At 45.9% G+C, this 15,254-nt stretch overlaps 1 protein-coding gene across 1 annotated transcript; it reads right to left on the bottom strand.

The window, feature by feature from the left end:
• Nucleotides 1-385: 385 nt before the first annotated feature.
• On the bottom strand, nt 386-10,630 carry LOC115769067 (centrosomal protein of 164 kDa). The gene is made up of 4 exons (XM_030713781.1): nt 10,592-10,630; nt 9,332-9,756; nt 4,627-4,738; nt 386-4,566 (listed from the first exon to the last, which is right to left on the bottom strand). Exons 2-4 carry the CDS (start codon nt 9,519-9,521, stop codon nt 930-932), a joined length of 3,939 nt encoding a protein of 1,312 aa, XP_030569641.1. The 5' UTR covers nt 9,522-9,756; nt 10,592-10,630; the 3' UTR covers nt 386-929.
• Nucleotides 10,631-15,254: the final 4,624 nt, after the last annotated feature.

The following is a 15,254-nucleotide window of genomic DNA, read 5'->3' as shown; positions in this document are numbered from 1 at the left end:
AAAATCTTAATAACGGAACCCTATATCATATCGTAACTACGTGAGAAAACGTTCGGGAAATACTTCCAGCTTTGGCTCTTGATGGAAAACCTTGGCCTTTAAAAGTTATAGTCAAATTTCAGACTCAAATCGGACATCTATATCATATAATTACTATAGTATATTATATTTTATTATTTTATAATAATTTAGTATGCTTTTAAGATGCCCAGAAAATCTTTTTAATAGCGGACCACTTTATCATATAATAAACAATGAATCGAAAGGGAAATCGTTTTTTTTTTATATGGAAATACTCTCTGGTTAGCTCTGCAAGGGTATTTTAACTTTGGCGCGCCGACGTTTTTAGTTTTTTTTTTTATTTTATATTCTATTCTGTCTTTTATCTATTTTGCTTTATAGATATATTTATTTTTGTTTTTTGGAATAACTCTTGCAAGTTTGATTATATTTCTTTCAGTGTAAGCTGCTAATTAACTTTGACAGTCAGATTAACTAGCAGTTAACGTACTCAGCTAAAATCTCAATGATTTCTCTTTGCCATTCGACTATGAGTTCTCTAGTTGGTCGCTCCCAACTGTGAGCATACCTAATATGCAGTACATTTTAGGGTATATATATTCTGGTTTTTCTTTTCTTTTTATGGTAGCTTAAAACAAGTTGTCAAAAACACTTAAAACTTAGATGTAACTAAAACAATCAAGCTGCAGATATACCCTGTAAGCCAGGTTGGCGCATATTTACAGGGTATGCGCGCAGCTGTGGCAACTCAGTGCAAAAAACAAAAACAATGCTAGGCTCAAGTAAAAGGCAGACACAAAAGGCATAATAATCGGCTAAATCAAGCTACCCCTCTGCACTTTCTAGAGGGTATTTGTCTTTTTTTCTTTCTGTAGAGTGTATTACCAGACTCTGTCCAGAGCTTGGGCTTACAAATTAGTTTGGGTCGAGCCCGCCGCTCCCCCGCCCCCGGGCACGCCCCCGGCAGCAGCGCTGGCACCGGGCACCGAGGGCGGCAGGGTCAGGCCATGCTGGACACCGATGCCGGTGAGCAGCTCGTGCTCAGTTTTGGCCTGACGCAGCCAATTGCGCAAGTCGCGCGTCCGCTCCACCAGGCTGGTCGTATAGTTGACGGCGCGCGGACTCTGCGAGACAATCGTATTGGCCGCCAAGATGGCGCCGCCCATCGAGCTGTGCATGCGTCCGGCGGCCAGCTGGCGATACGTCTCCAGTCGATCCGCCAGCGTCGGTATCGATTGCGGTGCATGCACGCTCGGATTTGATCCGGCGCTGGCCGTTGCCGTGGCCGTGGCCGTGCCCGAGCCGGACTGCTGGCTGAGCATGTGCGACCAGCTGAGCTCGTTCGGGGAGATTAGCGGCATGGCCATGGCCAGGTGCTGCTGCTGCTGTTGCTTGTGGCCGAGTATGTCTAGGATTTCGCGTATTTCGGCATTGAGTATCTCGAGATTCTGTATGCATTCGTTAGACTCCTGCTGGAAGTACTCCTTGCGCTTGTGCAGATCGGCGGCGGCGGCGCCGCTGGCAAAGTCCGTGCTGCTGAAGCCGGAGCTGGAGTGCGAGGACAGATCGCTGAGCGTGGCCGCTTCATCCTTGGGCTCCGGCTCGACGCTGGGCTGCTTCTCCTTCTCGTAGATGCGCAGCAGACTCTGCTCGAGATGACGCAAACGGATGACCTTCTCGCCGAGCAGCGCACGCGTCCGATGCAGATTCACCTCCATTTCGGTCAGCTCCTTCTCCTCCTGAATGAGCTGATCCAGCGAGTGCCGCGTTGCGGCCAGCGCCAAGCTCTTGTGGCGCTGCTTAATCTCGCGCTGGCGTGCCCGGAAATTGGTGCGTTGCGTGCGCAGCGATTCCTTGGCCCGACGCACCGAGTCGCGCTCCAAATGGATGCGATGCTTGAAGAACTCCAGCTCGGAGCCGACCACGGTGCCAACCAGCTGGGCATGCTCGCCGGCAATGTGATCCGTGAACGGATAGCGCAGATGATAGGTGGTGTCCAGCGTATGCTCCGGCAACTGATCCTCCAGATCCTCCAGCTTTTGCAGCTGATGCCGCAGATTCTCGACGGGCGTGCACGGACGCTGTTCCAGCTGCTTGAAGTTCTCCGAATTGAGACGCGACGTCGAAGCGGATTTTGTGCGCGAGAAGAGTTTCTTGCGCGGCGCCGCCAACTTGTTGTTGTTATTATTGTTGTTGTTGTTGGTCTCGTGCTGCGCCTCGGAGTCGGAGTTGCCATTGTCGCTGAGCAGCACGGTGCTGGCGGTGTTAGCAGCCGGCGCCAAATAGCGTCCCTTGCCATAGTTGTTGGATATGGTCGTGTCCGACTGGCTGAGCGAGGTGTTTGTGTCCTCCTGCAGCTGCAGCTGCTTGATGTACTTGCTGGCAATGCCCGACGGCTTGCTCAGGTGCGTCTTGGGCGGCACAGGCGGCTTCAGCTTGACGCCGCCAGAGCCACCCATAGCTCCAGCGCCGGCCTGTTCCGAGTAGCTGAGCGAACGGTTCTCGCTGTTGCCAATCGAGGGCTTCTGCGAGAGCGAGCGCTCCGTCTCCGAGTTGGTTGTCGTCTGCGTGTGGCCCTGACCCTGGCCCTGCTCCAGCTGCTGCTGCAGCGCCTGCGCCTCGCGCCGGCGACTGCGCCGCTCCAGCGAGAGCTTGACGTCGGTCTTGAGGCGCACATACTTCTCCTTGAGGCAGCGATACTTGTCTTCGAGCAGTCGCTTCTCGCAGCGCACCTTCTCGTAGAGACGCTCCTCGCCATTGTCGCGCAGTCGCTGCTTCTCCAGCTCCAGCTCGTGGCTGAGCTTGTCGCGCATCTGGCCCAGCTTGGCGGCGTGCTCGCGTCGCAGCAGCTCCTGCTCGGAGCGCAGATCGCGCTCCAGCTCGTGCAGCAGCTCGGCATGATTCGATTGCAGCGTGGCCATGCGCTGTTTGTGCTCGTGCACCACCTGGGCGCGCTTCGATTGCAGCTGCTGCTCCAGCTGGCCGCGATACTCCTCCAGCTGCAGCTGGAACGCCTCCTCCAGCTGCTGCTGATGCGCGCTCAGCCGCAGGTCGTACTCGTGGCGCAGGCTCTTCAGGCGCGCCTCATGCTCCCGCTTGATGGCCTCCATGTCCTCCTCGCCGAGCAGCTCGCCGGATCCATGCTGCTGCTGCTGCTGCTGCTCCTTGCTCTTGAGCAGACCGACCAGCTTGCTGGCCATTTTGAGGCTGCGCATGCCGAGCTTTTCGCTGGTCGCCAACGATTTGCGCTGCAGCTGCTCCAGCTCGAAGGGATTGTCCTGCTCCGATTTGTTCACAATGAAACTGCGCACCGAGCTGCCCTTCGAGTCCGAGTCGGTGTCCTCGTACAGGGGCTTCACTGTCGCACCGCCGGCGCACTCCTTCAGTTTGTCCAGATAGCTGCTCGTCTCTGCCTTAACGCCGGCGGACTCCTCCTGTGCCTTTAGCATTTGTATGGTCTGTGACTTGGGCAAGCTGATGATGCGAATGCCTTTTGGCGAGTCACTGATGAAGGGATTCAGGCTGCACATGCCCACCATGGCGTCCGGATCGGCCACATCCTCGTCCCAGACATCGTCGTCGTCGTCCTCGTCCTCCTCCTCCTCCTCCTCCTCGTCGGCGTGCTCTGCTGCCACATCCTCCTCCTCCTCATCCTCTTCCTCCTCCTCCTCCTCCTCCCCATCCACCGGCTGCTGCTCGTGCTCCTCCAGCCCGGCGGCCTCCTCGTCGGACAGCTCAGGCGATTGGCTTGGCTTGCGCGCATTCTCCTCTTCCACGACGGGCGAACTGCAGATGCGCTGCGTCTCCACCAGATTGAAGCGCACGCTTTTCTTATCCTCCGTCGCCGTCGTTGTCGTCGTCGCCATCGTCGCGGCATCCTCGTCCCGTTCGTAGCGACGTCGCATGTCCGTCAAGCTTGTGTCCCGCAATATGCCCTTGACGCCATACGCATTGCCCGACGCCGGCTCCGTTGGCTCCAGCTGGCGTCGCGACTTGAGGAACATGGCGCCGTTGCCCGATAGCTGAAATCCGCTCTTGGGCTGCGACTCGGCGGCAGCTGGTGCAAATTTCATGGCCAAACTGATCTGTGTATTCGTTTTGGCCACCTCAAAGCGCGTGTTCTTCACCGGCTGAAAGATCGGCCCGAAGCTCTTGCCGCGCGTCTCCAGAAAGCGGCTGACGCCGCCGCTAAATCCGCTGGGACCCGGAAAAGCGGCCGACGCGCTCGCATGCGTCTTGCTGCTCCCAGCTCCAGCTGCCGCACCTGGTTGTTGGCTGGCGCCGTTGTTCAAGGGCGAGCTCATGTCGTCCAGCAGCTCGTCGGTGCCCTGCATGCTGCGTATGCCCGAGTCCAGCTGCGACATATCGTCCGAGTTATCAATAATGGGCGTGGCAGCACCAGCAGCCGCCCCCGTGCCCAGCAGCAGCATCTTCTGGCGCGTCTGCTCGACCAGCTCGCGATAGACGGCGTCCAACGGATGATCCCACTGCGATTGCTTGGTCCGCGTATTGTAATAATAATGTCCGCTCTTCTCCTCCGAATAGCTAAATGCCAAAAGATCAGAGAGTAAGTGCATACACAGCTGGCTAGCGGCATCTACTCACCAGATCTTCCACTCCGGGGGCAATGCGGCCATAAGCCCCTCCTTGGCCAGATACAACAGATGCGGCTCCTTGCTCGGCTCGATGCCAATCAGAGACGCATAATCGTTTATCTCTGCGTATCAAAGAGAACAAGGTATACACAATTTATAACAATTATTTATATGATTACAATTATTATATTATGCGACAATTTTGTTGCCTTACAGCAGCTGCCACGCCTACTAAGCACGCCGAAGACTTGATACCCTGTCAAACATTTGCCCAACAGTTCGAATTGAGAACCTCTTCAATGCGGAGCTGGATGAGAATATCTTGCAGAACCGGATATATATATATTTTTAGGCTATTCTTCCTTTAGAGCTATATGTTATATAGAATTAAGATAAGACCTGATATTATAGCTTAAATCGTATTTCTAGGTAAACAAAATAAATAACTTTTCATTCAAGAACATTTCGCATTTGTTTAGGGAGCATGGTGAAGCTTATAAATGCCAAGCTTTGTCAAGTTGTCTTGTTAAACCGAAAAGTATGCCAAGCTAGAGCCTACTTTTCGAGCGGCAGCTATATAATATAGCGTTTCGATTCGTCTGGTTTCAATATATGAAATGCCTTAAACAGAAAGGCGGACCCTGGCAAAGTTTCAAGACAAAAGAGAGACGGACATTAACTCGACTGAAGACTTTAGATGCAGGAAGTTGCATTTGCTGCCAATTAGTAGCTAAATTCAAGCTAAATGCGCTTTAAAGCACATTTTGTGACTTTTCGGCCTTTCACATTTGGTTGAAAGCGGGTTTAAAGCAGCTTTAAGACTAGTTGAAAAGCGCTTTCGAGTGGTAAAATAATGTTAATTGGGTTTCAACATAATTGAAAATATTAAATTGTAGCCAATCGGTAGCTAAATTCAAGCTAAAGAGCTTTAGCGACATTTTTGGCTTCACTCTTAGTTGAAAGCGGGTTTAAACTTGGGTTTAACACTTAAAGCAGGTTTAAGAAGAGGTGAAAATCGTTATTTAAGTGGTTAATTTAATTGAACGAGGTTTAAAAATAATTGAAAATATCAAATTTGTAGCCAATCAGTGGCTAAATTCAAGCTAAATGTGCTTTTAAACCAATTTAGCGACTTTTTTGGCTTTACTTTAATTTGAAAGCGGGCTTAAAATCGCTTTAAAGCCAGATAAATGGAATATTTGATAAAAAAAGGTCAAAAACTGAAAACAAGTTAAATTTCCGATTAATAAGTAGCTAAATGCAAGCTAAATGTGCTTTAAAAGAGATCTAGCGAGTTTTGGGCTTCACTTTCATTGGAAAAAGAGTTTAAAACCGCTTTGAGGTTGAGTAAAAAAGAGATATTCAAATAGAAAATTATGTTAAGAGCGGTTAAAAAACTTGCAAGAAGTTGAAAATTTGTGGCCAAACAGCAGTTTTATTCAAGCCAAATGTGCCTAAAAGCGGTTTTAATGCTATTTCTAGCTTTTTTTAGTTAAAAGCGGGTTTAAAACTAGAAAAGCACGCAAAGCAAATGATGTTAAGTGGGTCGCCTTTGTGTGCATAGACACACATATTCATTTCTTATAAATATTAAATAAACATATAGGATATATAAAAAGCCTTGGCTTTTGTTTTCAAGTGGCCCACATAATGGCTGGCAAGCTTGTTGGCCCAGAGCTATCGGCCAGTTTGTCTGTGGGCGCACAAAAGGGGCCTCTAATGCTAATTGGGACTAATGAAAAGCTTACGAACTGTGTCAAATCCAGCTGGGCCCAGCAGCTGTTTGTCCTCCTACTGCTGCAGCTCCTACCGCTTCAACTGCTCCTCGAGGCACACCACGTGAAAAGGAAATTTGTGATTTTGCTTTCAATATGAGGCTTGCTTTTCATTTGAAAAGAATCTCGGATCTGGCAAAAGCGCTTAAAAATTCCATTTGGCCTGGCCAAACAAAGCGGCACCAGATTGAAAGCCCGGCTAAGAAACGCGACTGAATGCCAATTGACTGCGGCTTATGGCCTGTGCTCGCTGTCGCTCTCTCTCTCTCTTTCTCTCTCTCTCTCTGCCCCTCTTATTGATTGTGGCAGCACCTGCAACCACAAAAACATATCTCGTGCAGCGGTCAACGCTGGTTTCCTGGCAACGTCAATTGCGTTTTGCGTTTTGGCCAAGTTGTGCGCAATATGTCGCTGCGTTTTATTTCAGGGTGGTTCGTCGTCGTCGTCATAGCCAACCCCTTGCATACAATCGCACACTCGCTAAGCTCGTTAACAGCTCAACACTCAAGTTCCGAACTCCAAAAGGTGCTCAGGTTTTACAGTTCCTCAGCTTCCTAGTTCCCTAGTTCCAGTTCATTTGAACAGTTTACACCCAGCCATACATTCCTTAATTCGCTAACATCTCAACAGTCTGGCTGAGAATTTCACAATTCCACATGTTCCTCAAGTTCAACAGTTCCTTTGTTCGCTAGTTCCAGTTCATTTGAACAACCAACATCGAACCACACACTTGCTTTATTCGCTCGCAGCTCAACAGTCTGTTTAGCGGTTTTGGCTGTCTCAATTCCACACGTTCCTCGAGTTCCACAGTTCCTCAGCTCCCTAGTTCCCTAGTTCCAGTTCATCTGAACATCTAAAACACAAACGAACATTCACGCTCAGTCACAACATGCAATTACTTGAGGGAATCCAGTTAAGAGGCTTAGAGTTTCCCAATTCCACATGTTCCTCAGCTCATCAGGTTCCACAATTCATTTGTGCCCCAGTTCCAGTTCATTTGAACAGCTAACACACACTCGCTTAAGGCATTTCCATACACAATTAATTAGTTGAGCAAATCCATTAAGCGGCTTACAGTTTCTCATTTCCACATGTTTCGCAGGTTTCACAATTTTCCGATTCCTTTGTTTCCTGGTTCCAGTTCCCTTGAACAGCTGACCAAAACTAACCAAACGAAACGCAAAGCATTAACCAACCACCGAGGCACACACACACACACACACACACACACACACACACACGCACACACACACACATTTTAAGTTGACCCATTAACCGAACTGCGAAAAAGAATGTGCCTTAAACAAACCCCATGAACAACCCCTACACACCCAATTTTGTAGCTCTTTTCTTTTATAGCTACAGTGTTCGCTCGCTAACTGAAACGCTTTGGCTTTAAAGTACTTTCTTATTGGCATAGAAAATGTTATTTGTTTCAAATATAAATTCGAAATTCGCAGTGAAGACAAGAGAGTAGAGGGTTTCGGTGATATTTCTGTCTATAAGCAAGGTCTATTTAAATCCTAGGGTATTACAAGAACGTGACTTTTCTCTTGTCCGAAGCCCACACAAAAAAGGAAAACGAGGTAAAAGTTCTGCACTTTTTATATGGGTAAATCCTATTTTTCTCTTGGCCAACTTTCAACAAGGTTTTTCTGAGCCTTTTTCAACGTGGTTTTGCATTTGTTACTTCTGCAAGTGCTTCTTCACGAGCGATCACTGTACCTTGTATTTACATAATATAGTTCCCCTGACTGAGTCCCTTTCGCTTTGTCACAAATGAGTCCGTTAAAGGACATTCTTATTGGGCGCAGCCCGTACAGTGAGCCCACGCTAGACGACTTTTGATCAAAACGGAGGGGAATTTGATATCTATTTTGCCATCAGCTTAGCCTTGACATTGGGAACCCAGCTATTAATTTAAATCAATAATATCATTTACAGCACAATTTAAAATATGTTAATGTGTTAACATATTGAGTGTCACATTAACAGTGATAGGCTGGCCTTAACATATGTTGGTCGAGTCTGCAATTCAATAAAATCAATCAAATTAACAGCATCAATTTGACATAGTTTACGTTATGTTAGCCCAGCTATTAAGCTAACAGTAATAACATAACAGTATCTAGTCAGAGGCGGCAACATATTTGGCTTTACATTAACAGAGACATGCGCATTTAACATATGTTAAGACGCTGTTTGATGACAAATAAAATCACAATTTGAACACATTGCGCTCAGTTGGCACAAAGCTATCTTGACGCGTTAACATACTGATTATTTTACATACATTATTTTAACATATGTTAGCCGAGCCAAAACGAGTTTTCTAACAGCAATAACATCAACAGCATTCTAACAGCTGTTAGCCCTGTGATTAGTTTTAAGCTAACCCAAGCCGTGTCCATATTGAACGTCCCATTAACATTAACAGCACTGTTAATGCACATGTTAACTAAGTCTATTAAGAATCTTGATAAGCGCTAAGATTAACAGCATTGCAATTTTAACATATGTCCCAGTCACAGCTTTCAATCTATGCCAACAATAATACAATTAACAGCAACGCTTCAGCTGTTCAGCTTCACATTAACATTAACAGCACTGTTAATGCACATGTTAACTAAGTCAAGATTAACAGCATCTGAATTTTAACATACATATGTCCCAGTCACAGCTTTCAATCTATGTCAACGATAATACAATTAACAGCAACGCTTACGTGTTCATTAACATTAACAGCACTGTTAAAGCACATGTTAACACTGCGTAGTTGTAGCTTATGTTGACGCAGTCGAACCTGCCGCAAGGCAAAAAACTGCGCACAGGACTCAAGTATCGAAAGCTGGGTAAGGGGCAGCTGCAGCGGAATGGGGGGGGGCTGCTCTACGGGTTAGAGACTGACGTGCTTGCCGTTAGGCCCCGACTTCAACTCACCCTCGGAAGATGGCAAACATGCCTCATCGAAGACCTCCTCGCAGATGACAGACGCGGTGGCCGCGGTGGACGCGGGGGCCGTATAGCCGAGGCGTTTGGCTGTTGTCGCTGCCGTTGTCAGCGCTGTTGGCGTCGTCGCCGGCGTTGTGGCCAGCGATGCGGTTGCCGACGAATTGCTGTTGTTGGCCATGCTTCTTCTTATCTCTTTGCCTGCTGCCCTTATGCCGTTAGTTGTTGTTGTTTGAATGCGAATGCGAGCAGCTATACGGTTAGTGTTGGCTAATTACGCCGTCAGATGTCGCCAGCGTTGCGTAAGTATTGAGCAGCATCCTGTATGTGTGTGTGTGTCTGTGTGTGTGTGTGTGTGTGTGTAGCCGGCAGCAGTCGCAGCGAATTTAGAGCTTAGGGCGAAAATCGAATGTGACCTAAAAATAGGAAAACAGCAGCAAAAGGAATAAGAAACAGGGATAACGGTTAACGGTTAACGGTTAACTGAAAAACGTCGCACGTTTGTTGCTTCTGCAATGTGTGGGCAGTGCGGGAGGGGCAGGGGGAGGTGTGTGGGAGGTCTGTAACAGTCGCTTGTTGCCCTGCCTGGCAACAGCCAAAAGGCAAGGCATATAACACATACATATGTGTGTAGGTGTGTAGGTGTGTAGGTGTGTTGGTGTGTAGGTGTGTTGGTGTGCGGCAGCTGGAGTCTAGTTTTCAGCGCACTTGTTTTCTTTGATAATTGCAATACGCAGAATTATAAACACACACACACACACACACACACACACACAGACACGGGGCGAATTGAGTGGGAGAGGCAAGCACAACAACAAAATGCTAACGGTATAACGGTATTGATTTTTCACTTGTATTTAATTGTGGCGTTGACGTTGGCGTTGCCACAGCGCCGCCACCCCCCTTCCCCCACCACCCTCCCCTCCATCCCTTAACAGGACTTACAACACACACACACGCACACAGCAAATGTTGGCAAACGTATTGCAAATAAAAATAAACAACAGTTCAATTCGACTAAAGTTCACTTTAAGCTATATAAATACATAAACACACACACACACACACGCACACGCACGCACACGCGCACGCACGCACGCACACACTCACTTGCATATGTGTGTCACTTGCAGCGAGATGCCAAAAAAAAAAAAAACACAACAACAATAACAAAAACGATTTATGTATTTGTAGAAATTGTCACAGTGTGCGTGTGTGTTCAATGGGAATTTAATTTGAAATAAAACCGACCGATTCAGCTGCCCGACGTCCACTTTGGCTATGGAGAGCGTATGTTGCCAACTGCAGCGAATGTTGCCAATGCGTTAATGTTGCTAGGCGCCGCTTTGAGTGCAACCACAAAATATATCGACGAACAGCAGGCAGCATCGATAGGCGCGCGCGTGCGCGTTAATCATGCGATATATCGATACATTTACATTGCACAAACAATACTCCAATGTAATCACATTTAAACTAAAAGGAAAATACGCGGAGCGCTGTAAAAGTTATCGTTTGCTCAAAGAGCATAAAAATATGAAAAACTGAATTTTAGAACATATCGATAGCAATGCCAACAGCTTTCGTTAAGTGAGCAGCATGTGTTCGGTGTGTGAGCAGTGGGCTTGTGTGGAAATAACAAATTATTGTCTACACTTGGGCTCTTGCTGGTAAGTAAATTGGGTAGGACCAAAGTAAAAGGTGTGTGTCTGAATAGGGCTTACGTTCACACAAAAGTCGTTGAGTTTACAATGTGGAAAGATGAACAATACAAAACATGATAATACTAAGGATGCAAATAATATGGTGTAAAAAGTGGCTACGTAGTATAAAGTAGCTTTCTGTGCTAAAGCTTAGCGCACGATTAGTACTTTTACATACAGCAAAATTTAGCACTGGTTGTGTGTCTGACTAAGCGTGTGTCACAACTGATTTTGGTCTGTTGTCCTCGCTTAAGCAATAGTAACTTGACTAACAGGTGTGTGTCCAAATACGCCTGTGTACGTTGAGAGTTCGTTTAGTTAGCAAGGCGTTGGTGTATGTATCGACTACACCTGTTCGTTGAGCTTGAACGAAACTTGTGGCGGGCTTTTGGGCGCTTTTCAAAAACAGATCAAATTATATATATTAATTTTCAATCAATCTGACTTTGTCTATAATATTGATTTCCGATTGACGCTCCATGAAGTTGTCTTGATATTTTACGCTTGTTTTTATTACATAAATTAGTTTTGCAGTTGATTAATGATGCAAATGTATTATCAATCGACACATGTATTATGTGTGGATGTTATATTTCGTGTTAATTACAAATAACACTATACATTTTTGCATATTTCTCGCACATTTCAGCTATTTTGCATTTTACATTGCCGCATTGCCATTAGGTAAATGCCATCATAAATTTTGTCCCATTGCCAGCACCCGCGACTGCGACGTTTGCCCCCTCCCACAGGCGGTCCGGGTCGGGCAGAGTGGTTGGGGGAGGGGGGGGGGGGGTCTTCCGAGTAAATCAATGCCAATAAATACATTATCGATTGTATTGAACGTTTGTTGCGGTTCGTTCAGATCTTTTCGATTAGAGATGGCTGCTTATTTTGACACGAACCACAAGCCTAAAAGTATCGATACATTCTGGCAATATATTCCATGATACTTTAATCGATAATAAGATAACATATCTCGGTCGTTTTCATTGCAGCCAATATATTTATCGATACATTTTGCTCAACTTTTATCGATGCATTTATCGATAGTTTTTCAAGTACTTCTGAAAAACGAGGTGTGCCAATCTATTGTTGGATATCTTTGTTGATATTTTAAGCTATATATATACATCTATATATATATATATCTATAGGAATATTCTGCCATTTACTAAAGAGCTTCGATTATTTTATACACTTTGCAAAGCTCAAGTATATATCTCAAAATATATACTTCCTATCGTTTGTTCCATTGTCTGCATCACAAATATCGATATATTCATCGACTATATCGATATATTTATTGATAAACCAAACAAGAGACACAACTGTTAATCGGACAGGTAAGCGTGGGCGACTTACACACTCACGAACTATCGATTAAGTTATCGTTGCATTTATCGATAAACTTATCGATAGTTAAACTAAGTTATTTACTTTCGATAACACTCCGTTTGATTTAGTCGCCACACGTTCGATATGCGCTGCGTGTCACGCGCCCATCTCTAACTGGTAATTGAGGCTGGAAACGCGGCTCATTGAATTTCAAAAATGATGAAAACAAGAAGCAAAACAAAAAATAAGTTGGCAACAAAAAAAGGGGGGGGGGGGGGGGGGGGGGGAAATTGAGGCTAAAGTGAGAAAAGCTTTCAATAGAATTGAATGTGAAATGTTGATATGCAAATCGATCGCAGCTCAGCTCTTGTTGTTGCCATTTGTTTACTTTATTTATTAATTATTTATTAACTATTTTGCTATTTTGCTATTTTGCTGTCGTGCTCGTATGCTTTGGCCTTTTTTTTTCTGCTTTGTTTTTGTTTTTGTTTTTTTCATGTTTCGATTGGCATACTTCAGCTTCAATACGAATAAATGGCCACATTTAGCGGCCCACAGCTGCCGCCTACAAGCTCGGGCTGCTGGCTCGCACACACCACAATTACAATTACAATTTAACAAACATTTTGCGGCAATTTTCCACAGTCACGTGCAAAATTCCACGAAATCACGTCTGCGCGTGGAATATGAGTGGAAATGTTGGCTGCTGTCAAAAATGCAGACGTCGGTCGTCAATCACTTGAATGCATCAATCAATCAGTCTGTCAATCAAACACTGAAGTAAAACTTATTTGAATTGTTGCTGAAAGCAAGATGATTATAATAATATACTTTTTCAATTAAATTTCCTTTGCCACAACTTTTGTCAGCCAATTTGGCTGCCTGTCCCACTGTGCGTATGTGCAACATGGAGTTTTAGCAACGGTTGTTGTTGTTGTTGTTGTTGTTGCTTTGGATTAAATTGTTTCAATTGCGCACGTTGCTCACAATTTGTCAAGAGTCCAAAGTGGCGCTTGACTTGTTGCTGCTGCTGCTGCTGCACATGGCGCGTGGCAGCAACAACAACAACAACAACAACTAACAACAACAACAACAACCGACAACTGACAACAACTGACAACAACCGCAAACTGCCCGACAAACAACTGGAAATTGGCAATTTCTATGCATTTGTTGCTACTTTTTAAAATACCCTGTAAATAAAAATGTCCAACAACAGGGTATATTGACTGTGTGCCCACGCATGTAACAATTAGAAGAAGACAGCTGCAAGCCTAAAAGCGCACATATATCGATAAAGCCACGCCCATTTATCGAACATATCGATAAATATCGTTTAATATTTATGGAGACACTTGTCAAAAGAAGAAGCAGAAAGAGAAGAAGAAGAAGCAATTGCTCTATCCATGGTAAAAATGGCTGCTGCGCTGGCTACAGGGTATTCACAAGTCGAGCATGCACGACTTGTAATAATTTTCTTGTTCGATTTGGTTTTGATGTCGTTCAGTTTTTCGGCCTCAGATATTGTTTGTGCCTTTTCCAAACTAATCACGACTAATGAAAGACAACAACAACAACAACAACAACAACAACAACAACAACAACAACAACAACAACAACAACAACAACAACAACAACAGCTCAGATTGGCATTTGGGGTCGAACACGCCCCGTAAGTGGCCACGCCCCGCTGCCCCCGCCTCTGATTGACGGCTGCTGGGCACGGCCAAAGCAAACGGCTAAACAATTGGCGAGCGGGAGTTGAAGATGCGGAGGCAGCGCTCTTGGGCAGAGCGATGAGGAGGGGGCGAGTAGAGGGGGAGTGATGGGGGGGGGGGGGGGGGGGGGGGGAATCAGATTGAACAACTGTCCCCGTTTGGCTAGCCGGCGCTGGTCTGATCTGGCCAAAGCGAAGCCGTGTCGAGCCAGGCCATAATTTAGCCAAATGTCGTGCCAGCCCGACTGTGGCACACACACACACACACACACACACACACACACACACACGCACACACACACACACTAACGCACAACAACATGCACTTAACATATATACCCTAGGCCGCACATAAGATGGGCATATCTTAAGCCTAGCAGCTATCCGTAGCATGAAAAGTACTTTTTTCCTACCCCATTTTCACGCCTTTTCCACACATTTCAGTGGATTTGCCGTGAAAGAGGTTTAGATGCATATTTTATGCATATTGAAAATAAAATTAAAATAAATAAAAAAATATCAGTTTAGTTAGTTCGAAATTCGATACCCTATACATGGAGTGAAAAGGAGTTTACATAGAAATATACTCTGTTCCTAGAGTGAAAAGGAGTATATGGGCTTAAAGGAATGTCTGACTGGCTACTTTTGGCTCCCTAAATGCATTTTTTCTTGTAGTATTTACAGTGAGAAAATCCTTAACGTTCAATATATAAGATTTTCTCACACATTTTCCACCTTTGCGGGTGAATTCCACAAACTCTGTCGTTGGGCGTAGTTCATAGCTCTTGACTGAAGTTTTAAACATCTTTAAGTTTGTCATTTAGTGTGCAGGGTATGAGCTTACGAGGCATGTGCTTACAGGGTATATGCTGCAGGGCATGCCTGTACAGGGTATCACAAGTTGTGCTTGCGAGCTTTGCCACTCTGAACGTTTCTTCAGCTACTGATTTCTGCGCACTTGCGTTTACATTTTTTTCCAGGGTATCTGTTGGCTGTTCAGTTGCCTTGCTGTCGCTGGCCACGCTTGCGCATGTTTGTTTATTGTTTTTATGTTTCGGCCACGCCTCGAATTTGTTTACTTTACTGAAGCGAACAACTTGAACTGCAACTGCAGCCTCCGCGAAGCACTTGCCACTTCTTCCCTTCCCCGTTCATG

Source organism: Drosophila novamexicana, unplaced genomic scaffold (genome assembly GCF_003285875.2).
Source record: "Drosophila novamexicana strain 15010-1031.04,08,12 unplaced genomic scaffold, DnovRS2.1 tig00002249-arrow-arrow-pilon, whole genome shotgun sequence".
In the NCBI taxonomy this organism is placed as follows: Eukaryota; Metazoa; Arthropoda; class Insecta; order Diptera; family Drosophilidae; genus Drosophila; species Drosophila novamexicana.
Note: the sequence above shows the minus strand (reverse complement) of the source record. Positions and strands in the feature narration are given on the sequence as shown.

Bases quoted from the DNA above. Each gene is read 5' to 3' on its own strand.
- LOC115769067 (XM_030713781.1), bottom strand. From the start codon at position 9,521: ATGGCCAACAACAGCAATTCGTCGGCAACCGCATCGCTGGCCACAACG. The intron at 4,739-9,331 runs GTGAGTTGAAGT...TTTGATACGCAG, and splicing joins ATGTTTGCCATCTTCCGAGG to AGATAAACGATTATGCGTCT. The intron at 4,567-4,626 runs GTGAGTAGATGC...TTTGGCATTTAG, and splicing joins CCCCCGGAGTGGAAGATCTG to CTATTCGGAGGAGAAGAGCG.